General features: G+C 38.0%; 1 protein-coding gene across 5 annotated transcripts in view; it reads left to right on the top strand.

The window, feature by feature from the left end:
- The window catches only part of pcbp4 (poly(rC) binding protein 4), an 80160-nt gene that overhangs the window by 42261 nt on the left and 14805 nt on the right, over positions 1–23094 (top strand). For all 5 annotated transcript variants that reach the window (XM_084415934.1, XM_084415932.1, XM_084415933.1 and 2 more), the window contains exons 2-8: positions 4193–4372; positions 6465–6488; positions 10523–10555; positions 13741–13857; positions 19691–19822; positions 20614–20742; positions 21956–22030. In XM_084415934.1, the coding sequence (XP_084272060.1) occupies positions 4265–4372; positions 6465–6488; positions 10523–10555; positions 13741–13857; positions 19691–19822; positions 20614–20742; positions 21956–22030 (618 nt within the window). In that variant the 5' untranslated portion in view covers positions 4193–4264. The remainder of the gene's footprint in view (positions 1–4192; positions 4373–6464; positions 6489–10522; positions 10556–13740; positions 13858–19690; positions 19823–20613; positions 20743–21955; positions 22031–23094) is intronic.

Raw genomic sequence — 23094 nt, 5'->3', positions numbered from 1 at the left:
TTAGAAAACTAAGTTAGAATGGCTTTGACACTTTTATGTAATTGATTATTGGCTAGCAGGGAGCCTTAACAGTCAGCAAAAACTTCAGGCAGTTGTTTTAATACCTACCGACATAATTTGCATATATTTCTTGGTTGAATTTCTGGTGAATTTGCTAGGAACACAGACAACTTCAATGTTGACATCAGTAGTAGTGTCTGTGGATTTTAAACTACAAAATGGCTGCTATTTAAATGTAAAGTCTGTCTCTGAATGATACTCAAGAACATGTGACACTCAGCATTGTCTCACTATATAAGGACATGAATTTCATGTCCAGAGCTGCTCTGAGAGTGCAAGTATTCACTATTTCATTTGATAAAAACTATCATTTGAGACACACAGATACAAACCACAACCCGCCAAAATAAAAGTTTGGTTTAGTTTAAAGAAATTATGACAGACATGTAATATTGTGCAGTATAATGTACTTCTTAAAGTGATAATACTAATAATACCATTTATTAAAACAATTATTTTGAAGAATTTTATAAAAAAATAAAAATCTATGTTTTATTTTAAACAGCAAAACTCTGTTGTGCTGTACTTTGTTTGCCAAAAAATTAAGGAATTGTTAAAATTTCATTCAACCTTTCGAAAAAGGTTTTATGATTTATCACTAACATTTTTGATAATAAATTTGTATTAAATCATAAAACACTGAATCCAGACAAAATATCCCCCCAAAAATTCTTAAAATTATATATATAACACAACCAATTTCTGAAAAAAGAAAATACATTTCATAGAGCACTTTTGTTAAACTTAAAAAAAAAAAAATACAATTGTTATAGTATTAAGATCCCTTTTGACTAATACAATTGATTTAAACCATTAAAAAAGAATCCAGAGGAATTGAAATAGAAAGCATGGAATTTGGAAAAATAAAATAAAATAGAATTTGGGAAAAAATAAAACAAATGTCATAGCAGTGTTATTTTAGTATTGCTGGGATATTATTACAGATTTATTAATATTTTTTTTTCATATTAGGCCGTTTTTTTTATTTAATAAAAATGGCAAAATACACACTTTTTTTCAGTTTTAGTTATTTTAGTACATCAAGTTAAACTAAATAAAAATGAGAAATATTGCCTTGGAACGAAAAAATACGTGTAAGTTGTTTTGTATTGTATTTTATTTCAGTTAATGTTTATATTTTTAAAGTATTTTAAGTAACAAAAATATAAGATTTTAGATTTAGTTAATGACAACCCAGTTTCATAGGGCCCTAGTTTATATGGCTTTAGGGGTTGCTTAACAGGATGTTGTGACAGGACCAACAGAAGATCCAGAAACACATTCAACTTGGCAAAATCCCTGCGACCACAGGTGCAAACCAGTGGGCACCTTCTCTCTCCTATTCATCTCGCCGTCTCTTCTTCTAATAGTTTGGTGGATCGCCTTGAGGGAAGAGAAGAAAACGAGACAGGCACAAGTAGCGATCGCTTTGCACTAATGACATGCATATGCCAGCACCACCCGTGGACATGACCGTCCAAATGACTCACTGCCAAACTCCTACACGACGGCCTCATCGATGCCTCTCGTGGGCTTCTGCTTTTCTTTTTGGATTTCTAACCTACTTTTTTTGGAGCCCCGACTGACGTTGAAATCGTGGATGTCTTCCAGTGTTATCTGAAAACACACACCCACACCTGTAATTGAGCGACCACATCAACGGCAGCTTTAATTAACCTGTCGGCAGTTTTCAGAAAACCGCAATGTGGGTGAATCTGAGTGGTGTTACGGCGAGCAGATGTTGGTGCGTTTGATTCTAAGAATCATCAACTGCTCAACCAAGTTTGCCATTAGCATGCTGTGACATCGCTGTTTTAGCACTCGTGACGTCTGATGTAGCAGTTCCTCTGAGAGTTGCGAGCTTGTTTCATTCAGCCCGAAGCTTCAACAACACTTGCCAATCAAGTTTTAAATTATGACTCATGCAATCTAATTTCGAGGACGTTTAGAAGCTGACTGAAATTTGTGAGTGCTAAGTAAGCTTTATTATGATCTCTCAGGAGATGTAGGTTACAAGCATAACATTTTGCAATGCTTTTTCTTTTTCTTTCTCAACATCAACTCTTTTTTACATTTTGTGGAGAGTGCACCACATGACATTTTACAACCTGAGCTAACCTTGCCTTGTCATTAAAAAGGTAAAATGATCTGATATGTTTGACCTTGACATAGTCATAAGGGTCTATAATATAATTTCTTGTTTATTTATTTATTTATTCAGAGTGTTGGTTGGTTTAGATTTGCTATCTTGAATATCTCCCACTGCTCTTTACACAACACTGCCTAAAAAAGCCATCAGATGCTCTCAATAGAGCCTGTGGTTTTTCTTTCATGTAGAGGCAGGGATGCACAAAAACTGCAATTTCTTGTATCAAAAAGAACAAAATTGCCAAAACCAGCTTCACCTCTTACTCCACTTCTGGGTCTTCACCAAAAAACGTGGAGCATGCAGTGGGGATCATTTCAACAAGCACTTACAGTCGTCCTCTCCTGCTTTGTGAGATTGGCTAAATTGGTGATGCTGACTTTGGTGCCACTGTAACAGAACACCTCATTGTCATCATTCAGCTGCTGAGGCATTGTTGGATTCACTTGTCATGGTTGTCCTCACTTAACTGAATACTTTGCACATAAGAGCAGATGGCGTGGCTATTACAGATCGTCTTATTTACCGCTGTGAGACACGCAGACTCCTGTCAAGGCAAACAGAAACCAACACCGGTTTGAATCTGGGTTGGGGTCGTTTTCCAATCCCACCCATCCTTTCAAGTCCCAACGAAGGCAAAATGCACATAAATATAGAAGTAGTTGACATTTCTGGAACAGGCTGGATAAAACTAAAGTATATTTTATTCTAGTGGTAAAGTTTTTCGGACATTACCTTTCATGCAGTGTGTGATATAGTAGTTTGTGAATGTAAAAGTTCTGCAAAGTTTCAAAGATCAAAGTCCATGACAGATAAAGTTGTTTCCTAGAAGAAAGAATTGATTCTGATCTGCCAAAATTAGCCGTCAGCAATTGTGGTTGGTTCGTGTTGTCGACATGTCGAGAAGGCGCTGTTTTCAGCGCTGTGAATCCACTTTGCATGCACTTCTGAAAGAATGAGGACTCTGTCTGGAACTGATACCGAATAAGCAATGCCATTGTTACTGCTTGTATCACTGTGTATAAAAGCTCCAGAGCAAAAATTCAGGTATGGTAATGGGCATTTTGTTTCTGGAACGTGCTGGGTCATCTGACCAATCAGAGCAGAGTACACCAATAACAACAGACTGGCCATCTGACCAATCAGAGCAGAGTCGACCAATCACTACAAACTGGCCATCTGACCAATCAGAGCAGAGTAGAGTAGACCAATCACAACAGACTGGGTTATCTGACCAATCAGAGCAGAGTACACCAATAACAACAGACTGGCCATCTGACCAATCAGAGCAGAGTAGACCAATCACTACAAACTGGGCCATCTGACCAATTAGAGCAGAGTAGACCAATCACAACAGACTGGGCCATTTGACCAATCAGAGCAGAGTAGACCAATCACAACAGACTGGCCATCTGACCAATCAGAGCAGAGTAGACCAATCACAACAGACTGGGTCATCTGACCAATCAGAGCAGAGTACACAATCACAACAAACTGGGCCATCTGACCAATCAGAGCAGAGTAGACCAATCACAACAGTCTGGGTCATCTGACCAATCAGAGCAGAGTAGACCAATCACAGCAGACTGGCCATCTGACCAATCAGAGCAGAGTAGATCAATCACAACAGACTGGGTCATCTGACCAATCAGAGCAGAGTAGATCAATCAAAACAGACTAGGTCATCTGACCAATCAGAGCAGTGTAGACCAATAACAACAGACTGGCCATCTGACCAATCACAGCAGAGTAGACTCTCAGAAAGGAGGAGTTTAGAGAGACTTCTTTGAACGAACCGTTTTTAAACGCTTTGAAAAATGAGGTGATGTGCAATGCACATTGATCATGAGAAAATGAAAGTGTTTTTTAACCATTGATGCTTGTAAATCTATTGTAGGAGACCTTCAATACCAAATGATCAACATTTAAAATAGCATTATAAGGGCACTTTAAGTTATTGACATATGTTTTGTGTTGTCTTTCCAGAGTGGTGAGTGGAAGGAGAGAGTCCTGCTTCCCCCCCTCCCTGCCCATTCCATCATCCGTAGAGCATCTTTCATGCGTCTCCCTGGGTCTGAATCCCACGTCAGGATGAACTGTGAGCAGGATTTTGGAGATGGAGGCATGAATGTCACTCTAACTCTCCGGCTGCTCATGCACGGAAAGGTAAACACACACAGACACCACAAACGATTAGTATTTTTTCAGTGCAAGACGACATTGGGAGTAGGAACCCGACATCGACATATACACAAAAAAAAAATACTGCTTTGTACCGAAACTTCTAATGAAAACATCTTAAACTCAGTGTCAGAAGACCTCTCTCAGTGGCTCAACCTGTCAATGCAGAGATGTTTGAATACAATCTCTGATTTAACCTGAATTCGATAAAATGAATGCATCGTATATTGCTTTTTATTACTGTATACATTGGTGCAAGTACATTTATTAAATATTAACATTTCTGATTAACTATTAATTCAATAATTCTTCCATATGTTCGTTTAGTGTAAAACAGTGTGGAAATCATGCCATGATTATTTGCAACTAGATTCTTCAGTGTATTTTACTTCTTCCAAATGTTTTGAATCTACTTGAATTCAAGTTCTTAGTAAACAAATGGTTGTAGATTTCATTGCCATGTCGTTACAGTGTTGTCAACGTGTTCGTTTAACTGTCAGCCAGCTGCCAGTGACAGATTTCCTACCACGTGCCTAAAACTCCTTGATATTTCTCATTTGCATATCTCTAAAAAGGAATGAGTCATTAAAAAGAGTCATGAAAAACCAATGAAAACATAATGAACCGTTAATAAACTGCCACATTTATATGATTTATGTGCCAATTTATTTTACCTAAATTCTCATCAACAGATTGTAACTTGATCTTTCAATGAGGATAAACAGAGATCCTTCAAGACTTAAGTGATCCCTTACATTCTTGGCAGCTCAAAGCACACATCCTTGCTGAAAACTTTTCTAGAAACATTCATACATGATGTCACAGCTTAATAAGTGGTGCATGGCATCATCCTTCAAACTTTTTTCAGCCAGATATAACAAAAATCAAAAGCAACCCAACCCAATCTCATGAGAAAACATAACTGGTTTATGGAGTACAGATTTCGTAGGAATTCGTAGAATAGATTTGTACAGAAAAGTATGATTTTTAGAAAATAAAGCTCCTTCATTAGCATTGACGCTCCCTAAGGAATCTATAACATCCATGGAACCTTTCCAATGCACAAAAGTCTCTTTATAGTGGAAAAAAAGTTCTTTAGATTATCAAAATGTTGTTCATAACATAAGAAAAACATGGTTTTAAGAGTGCATGAAGGTCCACCCTAATACCATCAGTGGGTTGTAACCAACCGCACGAAAACGCATGAATGAGATTGTTCAAATTTATACGAATTTGCCACCAATTCACCAAAATTTTAAATAGCTAAATTGCGATAAGAGGGTGTTGAGCCACCTGCCAATCTAAAATGTACTTTCATACTCTCTGGGTGTGATTTTTATGCCCATTTGTCAAGCATACTTTAAAGGGATAGTTCGCCCAAAAATTAAAATTCTGTCATTAATTACTCCACCCCCATGTCGTTCCAAACCCGTTAGACATTAGTTCATCTTCGGAACACACATGAAGATATTTTGGATGAAATCTGAGAGATCTCTGAGAGAATTTAATTGAGGTAACACCACTGGAGTCCCATGGATTACTTTTATGATGTCTTTACTACCTCTCTGGGTCTTGAAAGTGGTAGTTGCGTAGACTGTCAATGGAGGGACGTAAAGCTCTCAGATTTCATCAGAAAGATCTTCATTTGCGTTCCGAAGATGAACGAAAGTCTTGGAAAGACATGGAGGTGAGTAATTAATGGCAGTATTTATATTTTTTGAGTGGACTAACTCTTTAACTCAAGTCAACATGAAATCAATACAAATTCTGAACAGTGCATCACTACGGTGACAACTTTCACAATCCAATTCGTACCTGATAGATTTGTTCATAGATATCGCACTTTTTGGTAACGATGGGTTATCAACACCATCTTGTGCTGACTTTAAACCTGAGATGGGACATTTAAAAGTTACAGAGTGCTTTACAGAGGGCCCTCATCTAATATGGTTCCATGTGATCCCGAGTGCACAGATACTCCAGACCCAGCCTACCTCATCAAAACCCACAGACAGATGAGCGGGGAGTGAGCTCGCTAATCAATAAGCTGACATTTGCTTTGCTTCTCTTTTCACAGGAGGTCGGCAGCATCATAGGCAAGGTGAGCGATTCTTTTTGTTCCCGTTGTCCCTGCTGTTGACTTACTAGATTTCGTGGATGCGTCTTGAGATTTTATGTCACTATTGTTTTTTTTTTCTCTGTATTAGATTGTTCTTGCAATCTTTCTCACAAACCTTTAGGTTACAATCCAAAAAACGCAGATTAGAAACCCCCAGAATGTATCACTACAAGAGTTGATGTTTCCTAGCAAATGGATTGTTAAATGCGACTAGTCGTAAATCATATGTATTAATGATCTGGATATATTGCGTTGTTAAATTCTACATCTAGCTCTGTTTATCCCCAGAGCGAGTGCAATTGTCTAAACATGGCACAAATCTCTTGGAGAGGCCCAATGTAGATGTCACAATGATTAGTAAACAGTGTGTCAGCTACTGATGAGATGATTTTTGTGGGATTTTTGTTCCCTACTTCGGCCAACTCTAGGTCCTGGAGCTACAAAACACAAATACACACAGTTGTTGGCATTTATTTGGCTCTAAATTAATCTCTTGCGATACAAAGCTCTCTTCAGAACTGGCCTGCTAATAGGTCTCTAGGCCTTTGCCAGAGCTTGGCCTCAGGACCAGAGCCAGACAGAAGGACACAGACCCGCTCTGAGCTCCACAGGGGTCTCCGCTGCTGCAAATACGTCTTCTCGAAAACACAGTGCACTCTGTTGTCTAGCACAAAAAGAATCGAAAAGTAAACAAAGTATGTTGCAATGTCCTAAACGTGGAATCTTCAGATCACAGCATCCAAACAATAAGAACAAGCTTGGCTGCACTTTCTGTTGCAGGGATCTGATCGATCGATAAAATAGAGCCTAGCTGCGACATATTCTAACGCAAATATGTCAATGGAAATGTCCATGCCATGCAAATTCGATTTCATATTGTGTTCTGACACTTTTGGGAAGGCAGTAGCTCAACCTGTGCGTTTCATTCTCAGCGCTGCCACAAGTGCTAGAGTGCTAATATAGCTTTATAGGTAGCTAACTGAATCATAACTCGTTGATAACTCTATCGCCCTTGAGTAAACGTTCCTTGTTAGACAAACTTTATGTGTTTAATTTTCAGCGTTGCCACAAGGGGTTCTTTAGTTGTTGTTTACCGCAAATATTTTCTACTACAGTCGGTTTTCGATTTCGGATCAACTACTATTATGCCAGAGCAACAGTTTAAAGACAATCTGGCTGAGCAAGTTTGCTAAAGTTAGCTAATCCGTCAACATGTTTATAGATAGCTAACTGAATCATAACATGTTGATAACTCTATTGGCCGCTTAAGTAAATGTTCCTTGATACATATTTCATTCGGACACTTTTGGAATCGCAGTGAACCAAAAACATAGAGTTTGTGTAACTTATCGTGTCTATTTCATTTTCAGCGTTACCACAGGGGGTGCTATAGTTGTAGTTAGCTTAAGTTATATTCTACTTTTTGATTTCAGATCAATTACTATCATGGCGAAGCAAAACACCTAAGTATGAAGGTTCACTTCTATGTAACCATCAGGGGGGGCGTAACCAGATTGTACGAAAATGTACAAATGAGATTGCACGAATTTATACGAAATTGCCAGCATTTCGAACAGTAACGAACCGTAGTTACAAGTTGCAAGTAAACATTCCTTGCTACACAAACTATATTTTATATTGTGTGCTGACACTTGCAGCTGTAAAGCAGTATGTTGTTGTGGGAAGAAGGAGGCGGGAACTGGCGAACATTTAACAGACTTTTAATAACAAAATAAAACAAATACAAAACGAAAGTAAAGGCAGAAGTCTCTCACGGACGACTGCTGCCACATAATAAAACATAAACAAAACACAACGTAAAATCCAGGTCACTGCTCACCACAGCAGCGAAGCAAAAATAATTGTTAGCATCGCTCATCATGTGCGTTTCATTTTCAGCATTGCCACAAGGGGCGCTATAGTTGTCGTTAGCTCTTACATTATATTCTACTACATCCATTTTTCTTTTTTTTTCTTTTTTTTCAGACCAACTACTATCATAGCAGAACAATCTAATCTGTTGACAAAAATAAACCGTGTTTATATCTAGCTAGCTGAGTCATAACACGTTGATAACTCTACCACCCCTTGAGTATCGAGGTTATGCGCCGTTTCTGTTCGTTGGCCAGGCATTTGTGTCTGCATTTAAATACTTGTGTAGAGTATCTTTCTGGCAGTAGTTCCCAGTACTGGCAAATTTCCTAAATCAAAGTGTAACATTGCTGTATCAAAAAGAAAAAGTTAAAAAGCCCTCATCTGTTTGATGGATTAATTTATGCCACAGTTAGTCGTTTCATTGGGCTAATTTAAATGGTACGTCTCTCATCGTGGGTTGAATTAATATGCAGCTGTCCCAAGGCTTTTGGGTGACATTTGTGGAATGCTTAATCACATTCCACTATAAGATCAGCTAAACGATGACTTTGACATCCTCTGTTGTCTTCTTTTTCCCTCTCTTGTTTTTTCTCTGAAGCATAGTAAATGAATGAAGGCTTGTGGTGTAAATCTCCTCACTGTGAAATCAATATCCCAAGGCTTGGTTTCCCGGACATAGATTAAACACAGTCCTAGACTAAATCTGTGCTGTTAACCGGTGGTTCTCCATCACAAATCTTCATTGGCGATATTCGTGGGGGAGGGCTATCTAGAGTCGATTACTATTCGTAAAGCGTCTTCAGGAGAAAGAAATGAAAGTTAATTGTGTATTATAAGGAGAAAGAGAGCTCGGCCACAGTTGACGATGTTTTATTTGACGTGAATAAAAAAGAGTAACAGATGTAGTCGTTCAGTTGGCGTCATTCATGAAACGCAAGGCATCTTCCGCAGCCTTGTTTTTGTTCATGCTAGCTTCTTTGTTCGTAAATCATTCTTGCATAAATTGTTGCAATGAATTGAAATAAAAAAAAATGAAAATATTAACGTTATGCATGGAAACACTGATTTTTCATTTTATTATTTTGTTGTACTCATAGATTTTGTTGACAAAAATACATTTTATGTACAAAATTATGAAAAACTTAAAGGTAGATTTTAGTATCATTGAGATACTATTATAGTCTATATTAATATTTTGAATGAGTTTTTTCTCTTAGATTTTTCAGTTTCATTTACATTTTTGTTAAAGTTTTAGTCATTTTATTTTGTGTTTGTCATTTATTTTTTTAGTATGTATATAGTTATTTTTTAGTTATTTTAGTACATCAAGGTAAACTAAATGAAAATGAAAATAAGAAATGAAATGTCTAAATATTATTATAAATATTTTATTTTAGATAACATTTCATTCAAGTAGCAAAACATTTTTTTTTTTTTTTTTTTTTTATGGTTTTAGTTTTGGTTAACTATAACAACCCTACATTGATGAATACCAAAAAAAAAATTCATTAAATGTGGTTCTTCCACATTCTTGTTTTTGTTCAAATCAAATGAAATATGGTGTCAAGCAGTTTTAAAGAACTTTGTGGCATGAAATTTTTATTGGCATTAAGGGTAGATTTATAAGATGGGTGGTCTCGAAAACATCTCATGTGAAATTTCAATTTCCTTGATAAATTAAAACCACCCAAGTCCCACTTCACCTCTGTTATGACACATCCAATCATCCTTTTAGCCCATCTAAAGACAATGAAACGCCAGTCAAGCGTGTTAAAGCAGATCTTCGGATCTGCAGTCATGACTATGCCGTACACGTTAGCTTCTGCGTCTGAGATAGCGAGACACTATCTGGGGCTATCTAAGTGATTCATGGACTATTGATTCCCTAGTCAGTCCAATTGCAGAGCCTTCGATTGGAAAACCTGTTCCCCTGAGGCCTATGCATGCAGATGCCATATTGCTGTGTAGCGAAGCAGAATTGATATTAATTTCAGCTATCTGTTCAACTAGTCAAACTCACTTTATCCTCCACTATAAGCCATTGTGAAAGACAGTCACTCTGGGGAAACAACATATCACACAAACAAACATGAGAGAAAGGCAATGAGTGCTTTATGATCTTCTTTTTTCTCCCCCTACAGAAAGGAGAGACGGTGAAAAGGATACGAGAGGAGGTAAGCCACATGCTACTCATAGATGTTGTCTTTCTCAGCTTCCCAGCATGCATCATGCATGCAGAACATACGGCGTTCCTTTGAAGCTAGCGCCACATGGAATTCTAAGCATAAATGGGGTTTCATGCTGGAAAAAAGACACCGAAACGCCCTTTTTTCCCACATACGTCCTCAAAACAGTTCATGTCCGCCACATTAAAGCTGAAAGACTGCAGAATACATGAATATTTAAATGAAGCCTTTCATCTCAAGGGCGCATGACAGCGCACACGCTGCGAACACTAATTCATTAGTTTGATATGAATGCGTTGGTATTTTCAAGGTAGCTGCTAATAACAATAGCTTCTGGGTAAAGATTGAAGTGGGTTACCAGGGAGAAAAACCCAGGCGTGGGTGAGGTTGTCCCTCTGAGAATATACGTTTTTTTTTTTCTGACACTGATGATCAGTAGAAATTCTTCATGAGCTAACAAAAGCACACATCGTCTTTTATTCTCTAGCTCGCTTGCACGCTTACCTAAAGGTTTTTGCTTCCTTACAACATAAAATGACAAAAAGACTGTTTTCTTCGACCTAATTAATGGTTTGAGGGTGGAAATTGTGAACGCAAGCCTGCACATGAGCCATTTTCTATTGCATTAGTTGGGACACCACAGGGGTCAATCCTGGGCCCGATAGATGTCATAAACAGAAGATATTGCAATTGGATGTTTTTCTCTGCTGTTCAGTGCTATAACTAGGAAAAGGAATAGCTCTTCCTGAAAAGAAAGTCTGTCATCATGTACTCGCCCCATGTCACACCGATTCCAAATGATTTTCTTTCTTCTGTGGAATGCAAAAGGAGACATTTTGAAGAATGTTCACACTTCTGTATTCAATACAACAAAAACATATAGTTACCAGGGACTTTAAAGCTAGCAAAAAAGCACATGAAAAGTGCACTATGTACCAAATCTTCGGAAGAAACAGGTTTAGATTGGTGGGGTCTTCTGCTGTTGTAGCCCATCCACCTCAAGGTTGTGCGTGTTGTGGCTTCACAAATGCTTTGCTGCATACCTCGGTTGTAACGAGTGGTTATTTCAGTCAAAGTTGCTCTTCTATCAGCTTGAATCAGTCGGCCCATTCTCCTCTGACCTCTAGCATCAACAAGGCATTTTCGCCCACAGGACTGCCGCATACTGGATGTTTTTCCCTTTTCACACCATTCTTTGTAAACCCTAGAAATGGTTGTGCGTGAAAATCCCAGTAACTGAGCAGATTGTGAAATACTCAGACCGGCCCGTCTGGCACCAACAACCATGCCACGCTCAAAATTGCTTAAATCACCTTTCTTTCCCATTCTGACATTCAGTTTGGAGTTCAGGAGATTGTCTTGACCAGGACCACACCCCTAAATGCATTGAAGCAACTGCCATGTGATTGGTTGATTAGATAATTGCATTAATGAGAAATTGAACAGGTGTTCCTAATAATCCTTTAGGTGAGTGTATATATATACTGTATATACTATATGTATATATTATATATATATGCGTGTATGTGTGTGTGTGTGTGTGTGTGTGTGTGTGTGTGTGTGTGTTTATATATATAAAAACAGCTTGTGTCTGCAAAGTTCTAACCACAAACAGCCCAACATTATATTATTAAAATATTTTCTGGAAAATAAGTCATACCTGAACTATAGTTTAAGTCTACAGCAGGTCAAAATTGCATTGCTGAATAAATCACAGTTTATTATTACATTCAGAAATAAAGCAAAAATTACCGGTAAATAAAGTGCAACATTAAACTTTATTAACACTAAACATTTGTTTTAGGTCCCCTGGCTAACAAATCCTTTTAATGTAACGGTATTCAGAACAGAGCAGGAATGAAAAATGAAGTATAAAACAAACATAAATTCTAGTCAACAACAATTATTATAAATGCCAAGCCTAAACAAATTTATTTAAAGCGAAACTAAAACTGATGTCATGTGGGAAATGCGCTACACGAATAAACCTGGGCTCACGCACAGCTCTAATCTGGCTTAAATCCATAGACGTCAATTGTATTATATACTGTTAATGTGATAAAACATTTTTTATTATAACTACACTAAACACTGCATAAATTTTGTAAAGATATGAATGTCTATACACTTGATAAATAAATAAATAAATAAATAAATATATATATATATATATAAATAAATTGCATTAAATATGTAAATGAAACCGCCGATAAACAGCTGCATTTGCATGCATTTGTGCATGATTGATAGAGAGATCAGTTTAAGTGAAGCTGAGAGTCAAAGCTCTGCAGGAAAATGAATCACTCAGCCCAGTCCAGATCTCTGCTGGAGATCCACACATTTGGACAGAACACACGCGATATGCACACCTAACAGAAGGCCTATGTGGGCAGAACTAGTTTCCCTGAGGAGGTCAGGTAAATTTGTGTTTCATAGACGTAGTTTGAGTTTAATCCCATCTGAATCGAACACGCCTGTGTTTTTCTCACACAAAAACTGAACAAATTGCCTACTATTTTCTCGAGCATCCTCTGAGAAATCTAATCTTGTCTGGATAGGAATGTGCTGTGGTTTATTATTTTTTCGCAAGGTTGAATACCGAAACTAAAACTAAATTTCTTGTTGCGTTGCCTAGTGCACCTTCATTATGGATTAAGGTGTTTTTCCCAACTTGCAGTGTAAAATAACAGTTGGTGGTTCAAGTACTGCAGGCATCCCACCTGATGTAGAAAGAAAATACATTTTTGTTAATATTTTATGTGCTGAAAAATGCAGAAAATGCAAAAAAACTTTTCTAAGGCACATATTTCGAAAGGCCCACTTTAAACACACACACACACACTTTCAGCATATTATATTTCAGAGGACAAAAAATGCAAGGCCACTGCTTCACTTACTGTATGTATTTGAGCAAAACTATGCTTTAGAGAATGAGTTGAAAGGAAAAGCATAATGTTTAGGTTTCTCTTATTATGATGATGATTTTTCGAAGTTGTAAGTAAAACAAAGATCATTGGGGAGTATGTTTTACAAGAAAATGCTATCTGTCTTTATACTTAAGAATTTTATGCTTAATTCAATGTGTTCCTAATTATTTGTGCAATTTCTGAGTAGAAAATTTCTACTTTCAGTGTACACCCTATTCATGTGCTTTTACTATTCCATCCATACAGAGCAGCGCACGTATCAACATCTCAGAAGGCTCGTGCCCAGAGAGAATCATCACCATCACGGGCGCCACAGAATGTGTGTTTAGAGCCTTCACTATGATCACAATCAAACTGGAAGAGGTCAGTACAACAAAACTGCTCTTGCATATGCAATCATGCAGAGCAATAACCATAAAACATGACGTAAACATGCATGTTAATGTGCCAACATTAAAGAAATGTTCCCATGAAAAAATTGACCGTATTTGCTTCGTTAAAACATGTACTTATCTTATTGTGTATCTTTTTTTAATAACATTATAACAAATTATTTTTTTTTAAATGGATGTTAATCCCAATGTATAATTACTTTGCCAGCAGTCTCTGCAAATATATGACTTTCGCTAAAAAAAATTGCAGCAATAAAGCTGTCAGGATTAACTTCTTTGTACTATTTGAACTATAGCAATTTTGAGAGATGGTTTGTAAGAGCAGCTGGATGAAACGTGTGGGTAGTTTTCTTATATCGTCAGTCGGTCCCATAGCAGTGGGGTGCCTATCTGTTGTAGGATAGCCTCAGAAATGTTATTTGAACCCCTACATGTTACGTTCCCTTGGTGATGCCAGTGAACGTTTACTGAAAAGAGACATACAGCTCTCTGAAAAATGCTAGACTTCCTAGAATGCGATGGGACAAAAAAAAACCCCGAAAAAAACATTTGAAGCTGATGTGTGTCATATACTTCAAATACTTTCTAACATTAACTCAACCAATGGTATGAGTTTGGGGGCGGGATCTGTTTTCCCGAGTAATGGCAGTCTTAACCCTTTCCCCGCCATTGACAAGTTTTTCGGGCAGTCCATGTTTTCACTGTTATACGGTAGGGGGCGCTATTACAAATCTCCCGAAAGCGTACAGAATCTCCGGATCCAAAAACAAAGCGAAGAAAAAGATCTTCATAAACCAGTGATGTGTTCGAAATTGCCCCCTATACCCTCATTCACTATTCCCTACATTACTCAACTAATATAGTCCACTTGAAGGAGTGAATGAAAACGAGTGAGTGAATCCGGACACTGAGTGTGCCGGTGTTTGCATAGTTTGTGCTTGCTGTTTAATAATCATTTGAAACTTAACAAACTGGCAGCTCCAGCAGTAATGAAAAGGTTTATCTTGAACTCTGTCATGGAAACTAGCTTGTATACACCTTAATTAAATTATTAAATAATCTATTAAAGGAATTTATACCTGTATGATATTACGCTGTACCCACCTTGGACCAGCGGTTTGTAAAATGAATGGATGGATGATTCAGCTGCAGCGCCATCTTCTGGTCAGATGTGGGAATTCATTCGGAGCTACCGTCACAGTGCATTATGGATATTCTCTAGCTGTTGAGCATACATTGGTTGTACACACGTTATTGCAGTGCATTATTGGATTGAATGAGTGCACTCGATAACGTCCACTATGGTTCTGGACACCACTAGAAATGGCCGTCCCCTCAAATAGTGCCCCATTTAAAGGGATACTCCACTTTTTTCGGAAATATGCTCATTTTACATCTCCCCCAGAGTTAAACAGTTGAGTTTTACCGTTTTAGAATCCATTCAGCCGAACTCCGGGTCTGACGGTACCACTTTTAGCATAGCTTAGCACAGATCATTGATTCTGATGAGTCCAGTAGCATTTCTTTCAAAATGACCAAAGAGTTTCAATATTTTTCCTATTTAAAACTTGACTCTTCTGTAGTTAAACCGTGTACTAAGATCGACGGAAAATTAAAAGTTGTCATTTTCTAAGCCTATATGACTAGGAACTACTCTCATTCCGGCGTAATAATCAAGGAACTGTGCGGCTGTACCATGGGTGCAGCAGGCGTAGTGATATGACGCAGCGCCTGAAAATAGGTCTAATAGGTTAGACAAACTTAGTCCCGGTCACGTTGGAAGAAGTTACCGAGCTGGGGACTATTTTTAGGTGCTGCGTCATATCACTACGCCTGCTGCACCCATGGTACAGCCGTACAGTTCCTTGATTATTACGCTGGAATGAGAGTAGTTCCTAGTCATATAGGCTTAGAAAATGACAACTTTTCATTTTCCGTCGATCTTAGTACACGGTTTAACTACAGAAGAGTCAAGTTTTAAATAGGAAAAATATTGAAACTCTTTGGTCATTTTGAAAGAAATGCTACTGGACTCATCAGAATCAATGATCTGTGCTAAGCTATGCTAAAAGTGGTACCGTCAGACCCGGAGTTCGGCTGAATGGATTCTAAAACGGTAAAACTCATCTGTTTAACTCTGGGGGAGTTGTAAAATGAGCTTATTTCCAAAAAAAGTGGAGTATCCCTTTAAGGGTATGGAGGTGATTTCGGACACAGTGGAGAAAAGTTGTTTATGCACAAATAAGCTAATGCGATTATCAAACATTCAACAGCGTATAAATCAAAACTGCCTAAATTTACCGAAAAAAAAGTCAAACCCAAGTGTTGATAAAAAAAAAAAATGAATGAATGAAGTTAGAATATAGCAGAGACTCTTCTTTCTTTTGATATACTGAGTGTAATATTCTGTGGACCATGACAATTTTGTGAATATGATCAAAAATGCTGCCGGCAACTATTTTAATAAACACTGGTGGGGAAAGAGTTAAGCTTTAAGGAAATTTGGAGGAAATTGTGAAATTAAAAAGTCAATTTACCGCACGCATTATGATAGACCTATAAAAAAAAATATTTGACGAGACAGTGGACACAAAGAGTATGTTGCCATATAGCCACACCATGCGGTAGGGGATTAAAGGTAACCTGAAAACACACAGTCATTTATAGAAACACATATAGATGCATCACACATTCATATATGTATTAATAGCATCAGGAGTTATATAACTGGCAGTCAATGAGGTGTGTCTGTCTGCCTGAAGCAAGTCAGCTCTACACCCACCAAGTAATAATGGATCTTCTCACTCCTGCTAAATCCATTATGTATTTGATATCCTTTCATAGAAGGCATGGAGCCATTCATTAAACATCTGTTAGGAATCTCCCTGTCCGCGGCACAAGTCCGTATGAAGAGTCTGAAGAGTCACCATAGAAACCCCTAAGGTGGCGGCGGGGTTTGTTTATGCCGAGAATATCATGTGCATTACTGGTAGAATTTTACAAGAAGCTCTATTGAGGTCTGGCCCGGTTTTGATCCGGAATGTTTTCGCTGCTCTTGCAGTCAGCTGAGAACACGGATAACATCTAAAAGCCACGTCTCACAGAGTTTTGGATGATATACGATAGAATAGACAGCTGGGACAAGACTGTGAAAGTCTAGACTTGAAAAAAAAAATGTGTTATCTAAAAATGTAATGAGATACTAGATTCCATTCAATAATAATTGCACAAGGTTCTTTTGTGCAGAAATGTTTGCACATTATATTATCTGAAAGTCAAATTGCCGCTGTTGTTTTTTTTGCATGCTTTCAACCCAGTCACTGTGATTTTGCCAAGTAAGACATGTTCCTGGGTCCACATATTTTTTGATCCTGGAACAACATTCTTGTCAGAAAATTTAGGTCTAACCCTATCCCTATCCCTTAACCTAACCCTACCTATAAGTTATCCCTAAAATCAGAGGGAAATGGTAGGTGAATTACACTGATGTAGAAGCACCTAACCCTGGTTATAAGCCTAAACTTGACATAAACTGTAAAATTGCCCCTCAAATCTGATTGGTTGATTGAAATGTTGTTCCAGGATCAAAAAATGTGTTGATCTAAGAACATGTTGCACTTGATGAAATCAGGTTCTGCGTCACAGTGATTTTGCTAAGTAAGACATGTTCCTGGTTCAACAATATTGTGTCAACATTTTAGTCCTAACCCTATCCCTATCTCTAAACCTAACCCTGCCTATAACTTATCCCTAAAATCAGAGGGAAATGATAGGTGAATAACTCTATTCTAGGGGTGAATAACGCACCTAACCCGGGTTGCAAGCCTTAACTTGACATAAACTGTATACTGGTCACTCAAATCTGATCCAGTTACATGTTGTACTATCAGGTTCACCTTTTCAACCCGGAGTTGTTGTTGCTGCATATGCTTTAGCTTTAAAACAGCTCCTTAGTTGCATCAGATCAAGAGCCCTTATACTGTAAATTGTCATAAATTCTGGGCCAGGACCTGCTTACTCAACAGATAATATGCAAATAAGACAGAGTAAATCTGCTGAGTGTAATATCTAAATTGATATTTTATTATGGAGGGTTGTTAAATGAGACGAGAGGTATGACCGGTAAAGGGTTTGTGTGACCCCCAACATTAAGAATGAATCGGGGGATTTAGTCACCGTTATTAAGACTGGGGCATATTAATATCTCTACAAATTCTGCAGAGAAAAAACTAAAGAAAGCCACAAAGAAGGACAAGATAGAAATGGAGAATATCATTTGGATTATTTTCCTCTTGAAACTCCAGCAAGAAAAGATGCACGGTTTTCTTTTTTCCACCTCCCCTTCGTTCTCTGGAGGTTTCAGGGCGAGACGTTGAAAGAGCACAACAACAGCGTCTTCAAACCCCTAGCGCTGATGGCAACACTAAACAGAGAAGAAAAAGACTCGCTAGCTCTACTTTCCGAGACGCCACTCGAGGCGTATTCATTCTGCTCACGTAGGTGAGGTCTGGGTTGATGGGCAGAGAGACAGCACACGCCACACGCTATTTACATTTCAAACTCTGCAAGATTCCTGCTTCCCCCTAATTGATTGCAGCAGTGGTGGGCCACGATTCAGGCTGATATTTATTACCTGGTTTAATTAAAGAGAAAGCCTCTGAATCTGCACTGGCTGAATAATGGACGTTGAAGCTGATTTCTTGTAGTGCCAGGAATATAAGAGTGGAACACAAGTTGTCCTCCTCTGCTTAAAGGGATAGATCAGCTAAAAATGTATAATTTTGGCATTCGGATTGTTGAGTTAAATGAAGGTTTTCATGTCATTGAAATCTTGTGACCACATGTAAAGCTCTGAAAGGGACCAAATAACACCAAAAATGGACCATAAAAGTATCATAAAATTGGTTCATACAACTTGTCTTATGCAGACATACAGCAAACTTCCGAAAACTTATTGACGGGTTATTTATGTATCCCACCTTGCAAATACAAGTCACACCTTGATAGAGACAAGTGGGGATGACAGGTGGGTAAATATCATTTAATTCGGTCATAAAAATCAATGGGTGTCTTCGATGGCGGTGCAGTCGGCTATAACCTGTTGTTAGCGGGGACATCGATCTGCAAACTCTGAATAGAGAAATTGATTAAAGTGGCTTTGGTAAAGAACGTTTCATCAGATTGCAATCAAAAGCCATGAAGGGTCAGTGGTGCACAATGGCATTTTCAAACCTGGGAACAAAGAATGTACGTTAACGATCCTTGTGAATTATGAGGACATCATTCAAATGGGAATCACCAGATTAACTCATGGTGTGCCTCGAATCTTGTTGAAGAATGTCAGGCTCAATACTAAGGATTTTTTTCTTCTGCTGGTCTGCCCAGTGGTTCTAATAAATAAGATAATGAGACAACATTTTAGATAGTGAAATGTCACAACTCTCAACTCCAATTTCGATAGCTCAGCAAACATACTATATTGCATATATTGCACCTTTGTTTGATCCCATCTGGAAAATCCAGGTTAAGCCAGTAGCAGCAGTCTTGGTAGAAGAAGCATATCAAATGGCCAGTTCCCTCAGGGAGTAACCTGGGGTTCAATCTCTTGTTCAAAGGGGAATAATGGTGATAAGATTATGGATCACTGCTTGCAGGTTTAAACCTGAAACGTTCTAGTTACCCAACCAGATCTTTATCCTGGTTTCAAACCACCCTGAATAACATTTGCTCTTTTGAAAGATCCTTTACAAGTCACACCACAACTTTCAGTTAACACGTCATCCATTCTATGTTTGGCCCTCAAGGACTTGGCTGCTCTTGTGGCGAATGGCACAGTCACTAGTAAGCCTCCAGTTACGCTGCGGCTGGTCATCCCGGCCAGTCAGTGCGGTTCCCTCATCGGCAAGGGCGGCTCCAAAATCAAAGAGATCCGAGAGGTGAGTGCTTTTCCATATCCCTATCTTTCTTTTCTCTGCCCCATGACGTCCATGTTAGGACTACTTGCGCTGTTGCATATTTCATGGGTTTGGATGCCAGTAAAAGCCCATTTATTTTACATTTATGGTCTCTGGGCTGTCAGGATGGTATGAGGTAATGGTGAATGGTCTGTCACGCTAAATTTGGAGTGTTCTGTAATGCAGTTGAAGGGGGCTGTGGGCAATGGGAAGGTTGTTTGAGTTTGGAGAATATCAAGTGCATTCAAATAATCAAAGCAATAGAGTAAGTTTTAAAACAGGGTATGTTTGGTTGGTTATTTGGTTGGAGGCTTTCAAGTTAGCAGCACCAGGTAAACAGTTTTACATCTTCTTTTAAAAGTGACCCATATCCGATATCTTCATTTACACTATTAACTTGGCAAAACATCCAAAGGTAGATGTACTGGCCTGGAAAAGATTAGGCCGAAAAGGAAGTAAAATTGGCGTGATTTGCAATGGACGCAGACGAAATGATAAGACAAGCGTTTGCTTTCCGCACCATCTTTAAAGGTCAGCAAAACTTTGGGTTGAGCTTTCGTGCAGGAGCCAATCCTGCTCTTGGTGGATCACCAACCCTAAATAAAGACGCCTGAACTTAAACATGCTAATCAAGGTCTTAAGGATTACTCGAAACTTTCAGACAGGTGTGTGGGAGCCAAACTCTGCATGAAACTGGCTCTTCAGGAGCAAAATTTGACACCTGACCTATGTAAAACGGTGTACTAATGATCTGTTCTTCCGTTGTGTGGCAGAAAACAGGGGCTCAGGTACAGGTGGCAGGAGATCTGCTCCCTAACTCCACAGAGAGAGGCGTGACGATATCTGGCAGTCAGGACGCCATCATCCAGTGTGTCAAGCTCATCTGCACTGTAATACTGGAGGTAATTTGACTCTAAGCAAATCCATTTGGCTTTATTAACACTTTTTAATGCATGCACTGGCCTTGAAAAACTGTTGTGGATGACTATTGTGTGATATTCTTAATCTACAAGACTTCAAAGGCTTCTGTACTTCAAAGACGGCATACTGGTTTTCAGTAGTAGCTTTAGTGGCATTGAAAAGAATGGATACGATAAATTTCTGTAGCCTAAACACATATTTTGATTGCTTTTTGCAGCTGTCAAATACTTTTTTCAAAGATACTTGATCTAACTAACTGCACTTAAAAATCATTACAGTAATGATTATTGAATGTGTTCTCTCAGATCTCCCACAGCATGAAATGCATTTCCTCTCAAATGGTTTTCTTTTGCTCATAAATGGTTCAGAAAAAGATTTTAGCGTTTTTATTCAGTGGATTGTAATGCATGCGTCCTGGTCGTTCTGTTTAATTTTTAATGGACCGGATGAGGGCCAGATTGTTGACTGCGACACTGCCCATTTTAGGAATCCTCTGTCTGCCCGCTCCAGGATGCAAATTATGCAAAGTAACCCAATGAATATTTAAAAAGATTCTTCTTGTTTGGTTGAGCAAGCATGGGGGATGTGCTTCATTGGGTTTTCATTTAATTTTTTTAGGGTTTGGCCTTATTCTGACCTCTTGTATTTTGGCATTTTAATCAAATTACTTTGTATGAGCAGATATAGTTAGTTAACAATAGTTATCTGTTGTTGTTTTGTGTAAGATAATGTATTCTCTTTGTAATGTATTCTTCAGGCCCAGATGACACCTTGTCTCAGAGGGCCAAGAGAGATTTAACAATCATTTTGTAAATTCATTTTATTATTTTTTGAAGTTATAATCTGGGTTTGAACAACAGGCTAATAGAGTAGCATCATCATCAAAAAAAAAAAGAAAAAAAGTTCGGCTGCATTTTCTGCATTGCAAGTTTTCCATCTGAGGATATCATGAGCAAGCATTAATAGCATTCTGAAATTATCTAACCAAATGACTTCCTGTGAGAGGATAATGGTATGCTTTTAAGTGATCCGATGAAGAGCTGATCGATACATGTTGCATTTGTGCACCGTGTCAGCATTTCCAGTCATTAAGATAATATGACCAAATGACTCTGCTTTAGGTAAGAGAAACCTATGCGTGAATCTGTATAGTCCTGATTTAAAGTTACAAATTGCTTTATTTTATGTTTGCAGTCTCCTCCAAAGGGTGCTACAATTCCGTACCGCCCCAGTCCTGCTCCAGGTGCAGTTCTTCTTGCTGGAAATCAGGTAAAAATACACAAATTGTGGTTCTTTCATCAACAATACTAAGTGTCCCACTTTTCTTCTCATATCACAACATGTAAAGGTGCACTATGAAAGTTTTTTTTTATTTTTTATTCAAATGAACAAAATTTATTTGAGCAAGTACATAAAAAATCTGTGTTCGAAACAATCTCCTTGCCTTACCCCGATTCACAATGAATCTTCTTATAATAATGAAATATAATTTAAGCTGTCGGGTCAGATTTTGCAGGAAGTGTCAGCTTGACATAATTTGTCTTTGTGTGGTTGTCAAATTCATAAATTTTTTAACATTATCTATTTTAAAACAATTGTTTTCAATGAGTTAAAACAACAGTGGAAAACTCACATACTCAAGAGGTATTATTTATGTAAATTTTGACATTCACTGTGATAAAACTGAGCGCCTGTAACCACTGGTAACCTGGTAAACCTCAATCCATCATATCCTCAGCTGAAACCAAACTAATGTGATCACCTATACAATTCTCCGTGATTAACTTGCAGTTTTAAAGGGGTCATGAACTGCATTTTAAAATTATTTTATGTTTCCTGAGGTGCAATTGTCAAGATTTAGAAATAAAAGGCTATTTTCGACCCTGATTTCAGCCCTCTATTTTGAAGTGGCATGTCTGCTGTGAGATTTATATGTAAACGCCCACTGCTGTGATTCGGTAACATCTTTACATTTGAAATAAGTATTACATGTGGAACTCCTCCGCATCTTGAAAACTTTTACAATGCTTTTATTATTACAGCTGTCGAGATTAACAAATCATGAAAAGTGTTGATTATAGCATTATATTTAGATTTACTCCCCTGGCATGAAAGGTTGCAGCGATGAGCTTGTAGCCGATGACAGACATGACTGTTGAGCGCATGAATGCAGTGACCTCATCATTGCAGCTCGATTTCTGCACTCTCACGAATGCTTTCATCATAACTAACAGTGTAAACACGATGTAAATAAGAGTCGTTGATTATGATGGGTATATAATATAATCTTTCTGTATATAATTTAATCACAATTTAAATGCTACTAAGAGAAA

The sequence above is a fragment of the Rutilus rutilus genome (assembly GCF_951802725.1).
Source record: "Rutilus rutilus genome assembly, chromosome: 8".
Classification (NCBI taxonomy): domain Eukaryota; kingdom Metazoa; phylum Chordata; class Actinopteri; order Cypriniformes; family Leuciscidae; genus Rutilus; species Rutilus rutilus.
This window is presented reverse-complemented; position numbering and strand designations above follow the sequence as displayed.